General features: G+C 30.7%; 2 protein-coding genes across 3 annotated transcripts in view; one reads left to right on the forward strand and one right to left on the reverse strand.

Annotated features, from left to right (window-relative positions):
- The window catches only part of LOC107632151 (floral homeotic protein AGAMOUS-like), a 4221-nt gene extending 1746 nt beyond the window's left edge, over window positions 1–2475 (forward strand). The window contains exons 3-8 of one of the 2 annotated variants that reach the window (XM_016335819.2): window positions 1148–1229; window positions 1320–1381; window positions 1454–1553; window positions 1656–1697; window positions 1799–1840; window positions 2208–2475. In XM_016335819.2, the coding sequence (XP_016191305.1) occupies window positions 1148–1229; window positions 1320–1381; window positions 1454–1553; window positions 1656–1697; window positions 1799–1840; window positions 2208–2429 (550 nt within the window). In that variant the 3' untranslated portion in view covers window positions 2430–2475. Of the gene's footprint in view, window positions 1–1147; window positions 1230–1319; window positions 1382–1453; window positions 1698–1798; window positions 1841–2207 lie in introns of both variants that reach the window. The other variant, XM_021120081.1, reaches the window with a different exon arrangement.
- Window positions 3163–4364, reverse strand: part of LOC107634827 (GDSL esterase/lipase At1g29660-like) — a 2308-nt gene continuing 1106 nt past the window's right edge. The window contains exons 2-3 of the mRNA XM_021117501.1: window positions 4070–4194; window positions 3163–3989 (exon numbers count right to left, since the gene is read on the reverse strand). Of these exons, the coding sequence (XP_020973160.1) occupies window positions 3435–3989; window positions 4070–4194 (680 nt within the window). The 3' untranslated portion in view covers window positions 3163–3434. The remainder of the gene's footprint in view (window positions 3990–4069; window positions 4195–4364) is intronic.

The following is a 4364-nucleotide window of genomic DNA, read 5'->3' on the forward strand; positions in this document are numbered from 1 at the left end:
TGAGTGTGGAAGAGACAAGGTACGATAATGTGAGTGATGGATCCAATGGGACACTTCTGAGTTCCATTTAAAAATGATTATCAAGTAAAGTATTACAATAATTCAATATAAGTTAAGGGAAAAAAAAAATTTGAATATTAATATGGAAGTCATGTTGAAATTTAGAATGGTAAAGTAAGTGTTGAAACATTATTGCACAACATATTTTGTTGTTAGAAAACATTTTTCCAAACAAAGTTTATTTTGTCATGTGGGGTTGTTTCTTTAAAAAAAAAATTCAAAGAAGGAACAAGCAAACATCCAAATTAGTACAAGACAATGGATAAAGTTTTTTTTTTCCTTATAAAAATTTGAACCCTTTACTTGATTGAAAGTTTAAATATTTACCACAAAAGATGTATTGAAAGTTCTGAACTTTTTTTTAAAAAATTTTTGCTCTTGCAATTCTCAAGAGCACACTTGCATAATAAACCATTGTTTTATTAATATGGAAATGATCTTGAAATTTAGATTGGTAAAGTAAGTGTTGATCCATTATTGCACAAAACAATTTGTTGTTAGAAAACATTTTTCCGAACAAAGTTAAATCATGTGGGGTTTTTCCCTTTTTTTTGAAAAAAAAAAAAGTCAAAAGAAGGAACAAGCAAAGATCCAAATTAGTACAGCAAAAAAAAAAAGAAGCAATTTTGAACCGTTTACATGATTGAAAAATGAAAACGCATAAAAGAGCACACTTACTTAATAAACCATTATTATATTATAATAAAATGACATTTTTTAAACATGTAAATTCTTAATTTATCACATTTTATAAATGATAAAATGACTAGTTAAGATGAATGGAGTTGCAGAGTAATTAATGAAACGAAGAATCCGGTGTGTAATGGTTTTGGTGGTAGTGGGAGAGAGAAAACATAGGTCTAGAAATGGTTGAACCAATGATATTGTGGGAAGGTGTGCCACGGTGGCAGGTGCAGCCAATGAGTGGGTCGAGGAAATTAAGGTAGTAGGGTACTATTTTAACATTTTATTTTTGATCAAATCCAATCAGACTTTGACGTTGAGGCATTTGAATAGTTGCGTTTAAGGTTCAGTTAACTCATTGAGTTGGATGATTTGACCTTCAAATTCTTCAACGTTTTAACAGTGTCAAAGCATCTATTGAGAGGTACAAGAAAGCCAGTTCAGATTCTTCTAATGGTGGATCCACTTCTGAGATTAATGCTCAGGTTATTACTTATTAATTCATTATTAATCTCATCACCATCATATATATATATAGCTTCTTCATCACTAAATATATGTATATATTGTTTCAGCATTACCAGCAAGAATCTGCAAAACTGCGTGTGCAAATCAGTAACCTTCAGAACCACAACAGGCAAGTTGAATGAACCAATTATTACTAAATAATTGAATCACAGAAAAATTGAACAATTATTGCATGATGCAGGCAAATCTTGGGTGAGGCTTTGAGCAATATGGCTGTCAAGGATCTCAAAAACCTTGAGACCAAATTGGAAAGAGGGATTAGCAAAATTCGTTCCAAGAAGGTATTTATATACATATATCTTTCTATTATTATTTTAGAAGCTAAGAGTATATATATAATTGCTTTCAAATTAATTAATTACTTCATGTTTGTTCTACATCAGAACGAGCTGCTGTTTGCAGAGATAGATTACATGCAGAAGAGGGTAAATGCTTATTTGTAACATTGATTATTATTTCTTTAGATTATTATATGGCTTTCAAATGTTGGTAATAACAAAATTTACTAAACTACTTTAATTTACAGGAGGTAGACTTGCATAACAACAACCAGTTTCTTAGAGCTAAGGTATGCATGTGCTGATGTGCATATTTCACATAACATATGTAATACCGTGGGTAAAGAATATTTTTTATTTTAATTTTATCTCAAAAGTTTTCTATTTACTCAAAATAGTTAATTTTAAAAAAAATTTACGATCAATTCAGTAATAATTTTACAAGAACAATAATTAATACAAGAAAACCAGAAATAATGGTAATATATTATTACTGAATTAGTCCTAAATTTTTTAAAATTTTAACTGTGAGTGGTATATTTGATACAAATAAAAATTTTAAAATTTTTGACAAATTTTATAAAAAAAAAAAAAGATTTTTCCTAGTATAATATGATTAACATTCATGGGTATTGCTTAATTATTGTGTGTATGTAGATAGCAGAAAGTGAGAGGAACCAACATAGCAATAACAACAACAATAATGTGTTGAGTGGAGGAGGAACAAACTATAACAATAATGAATCTCATCACAATGAGCAGCATCAATTTGAGTCTCGTGGCTACTTCCAAGTCACTGCATTACAACCCAATAACAATGAAAACCACTATGCTGCTACTGCTGCTAGGCAAGATCACATGTCCCTTCAATTAGTCTAAGCCTCTATCTATCTACATACCTACCAATAATTTATTTCCTTCTTCTATGTGCTTTGTTTTTTTTTTTTTTTTCAGAATCATTATTTAAATAAATAAAAAAATTATTTCCAAACATACTCAAAAGTTGTAGAAAGAAGTTGCAAGTATATATATGCAACTTATATTATATCATTTTGCAATAGGATATTGCTTTGAAAAAATAAATTGCGTTTCACACCAACCAATTGTGAAATCAACATGTTTTTCACATTTTGCACAAAAAAACAGAAAATTGAATTAATTTTTTTTCACATTTGTTCTACTCATTTCTCATGTCTTACATGAGTTGAATTCCACATGTTCTCCGTGCATAGAATTTTAGCTTAAAATAAAAATAAAGACATTTTCAACCATCCTCGTGTTAAATGAGTGGAACAAGTGCATAAAAAATGAAGTCAATTTTCTCAAGTCAATGCTTATATATAGTTGCATGAATTAAGCATGTTGATTTTGCAACTCTCTCGTGCGAAATGCAGTTTAAGGTATCAGACGCGTAATTTTTATATGCTTGGAAATAATTAATTATTTAAAATAATGAAAAACCCCATATGACATTTAATTTAATGTATGATCATCACCTAATTAAAAGTATATATCTTTAATTTGTACTAAGACTACATCATATGCACGTAGAATACAGCTAGGTTCACATTAGTGATGGCAATTATAATAAATATTTAAATATATTAAATAATACTAATTAATCTAATTAATTGTAATAGATTACAATCGAACCAGTTGACTAATATCCATTGGGAGGGTGTAGGATTTAGAAGGAGAGTGATAAGAATAACGTGCAAAGAAACGGTTGACAATCTCAGTTGGATGAAAGTCATCAAAGAATGCATGAAGGCTCCTGTCCCGACACGGTTCATGCTCTTCTTTACACTGTCCATTGGATCCTACCTTGCAGCATCTAAAAATACCTCCATGACCTGAAATAATCCAAATCAATTAATTAATTAATTAATTAAAGTGCTTAATATAATACGTGACGATTTGATTACCCCGGGGGTGGTTTAATTGAGGGATATGAGATGCGATAAGAGGAGTGTTGACATAGATGAAATTTGAATCAGAGAATTGTTCGTTGAGTTGCTGAGACAATGCTTCAAGCTTGTTATTAAACATAAGTGATGCGTTACTCACTTCAGCAACACATAGGGAGTCGTTTTTGCCATGAGTAATAATTTCATGTGGAATGCACCCTAGAAGGTGCAATCCAACCAAAACAAACTTCCTTGCTCCAAGTTGGTGCAATGCCTTTAAATGCTGCGAATATTGTTTCACAAGTTCCGCAGCGAATTCTTCAGGGGAATACTTTGCACTAGAAGGGTAATGTTGGGGCAGGAAATAATTGTTTATGAAATCATTGCTTCCTACGTTCACATAATATAAGCATTTTTTTAGTCTTTCTTCCACATTCTCAACTCTTCCTCCAACTTGCTTAGTGATTTCTGATATAATTACCTTGTGATTTTGTAGCTGCTTCTCCAACTCCACATTATCACCCTGAGTTAATAATCATCATAAATCATGCTTATATAACACACTACTAATTCATTGATATAAGTTTGTTAATTTGTTGATATATAATATACCAAATGTTTTCCGGTCTCATAGCGAATTCCCGCAGAGCCGGATGCATAATTGACACCCTCCTTGATATCGTAACCACCATAATTAGCATAGGGAGGGATAAGATGCTCAAATCCCAATAGTTGTGCTGCAATAATCAATCATATTCAGGTACCTAGTTACTCATTTCAATTTTGTTAATATATACATGACATGCATACAAAATACTCAATTATTGAATAACCAAGACGAGCTAAATTCTTAGAGTGGTCTCTCGTACTTATGATTTTTTTATTATTTTAATTTCTCAAATCTAAA

The sequence above is a fragment of the Arachis ipaensis genome, chromosome B03 (assembly GCF_000816755.2).
Source record: "Arachis ipaensis cultivar K30076 chromosome B03, Araip1.1, whole genome shotgun sequence".
Classification (NCBI taxonomy): domain Eukaryota; kingdom Viridiplantae; phylum Streptophyta; class Magnoliopsida; order Fabales; family Fabaceae; genus Arachis; species Arachis ipaensis.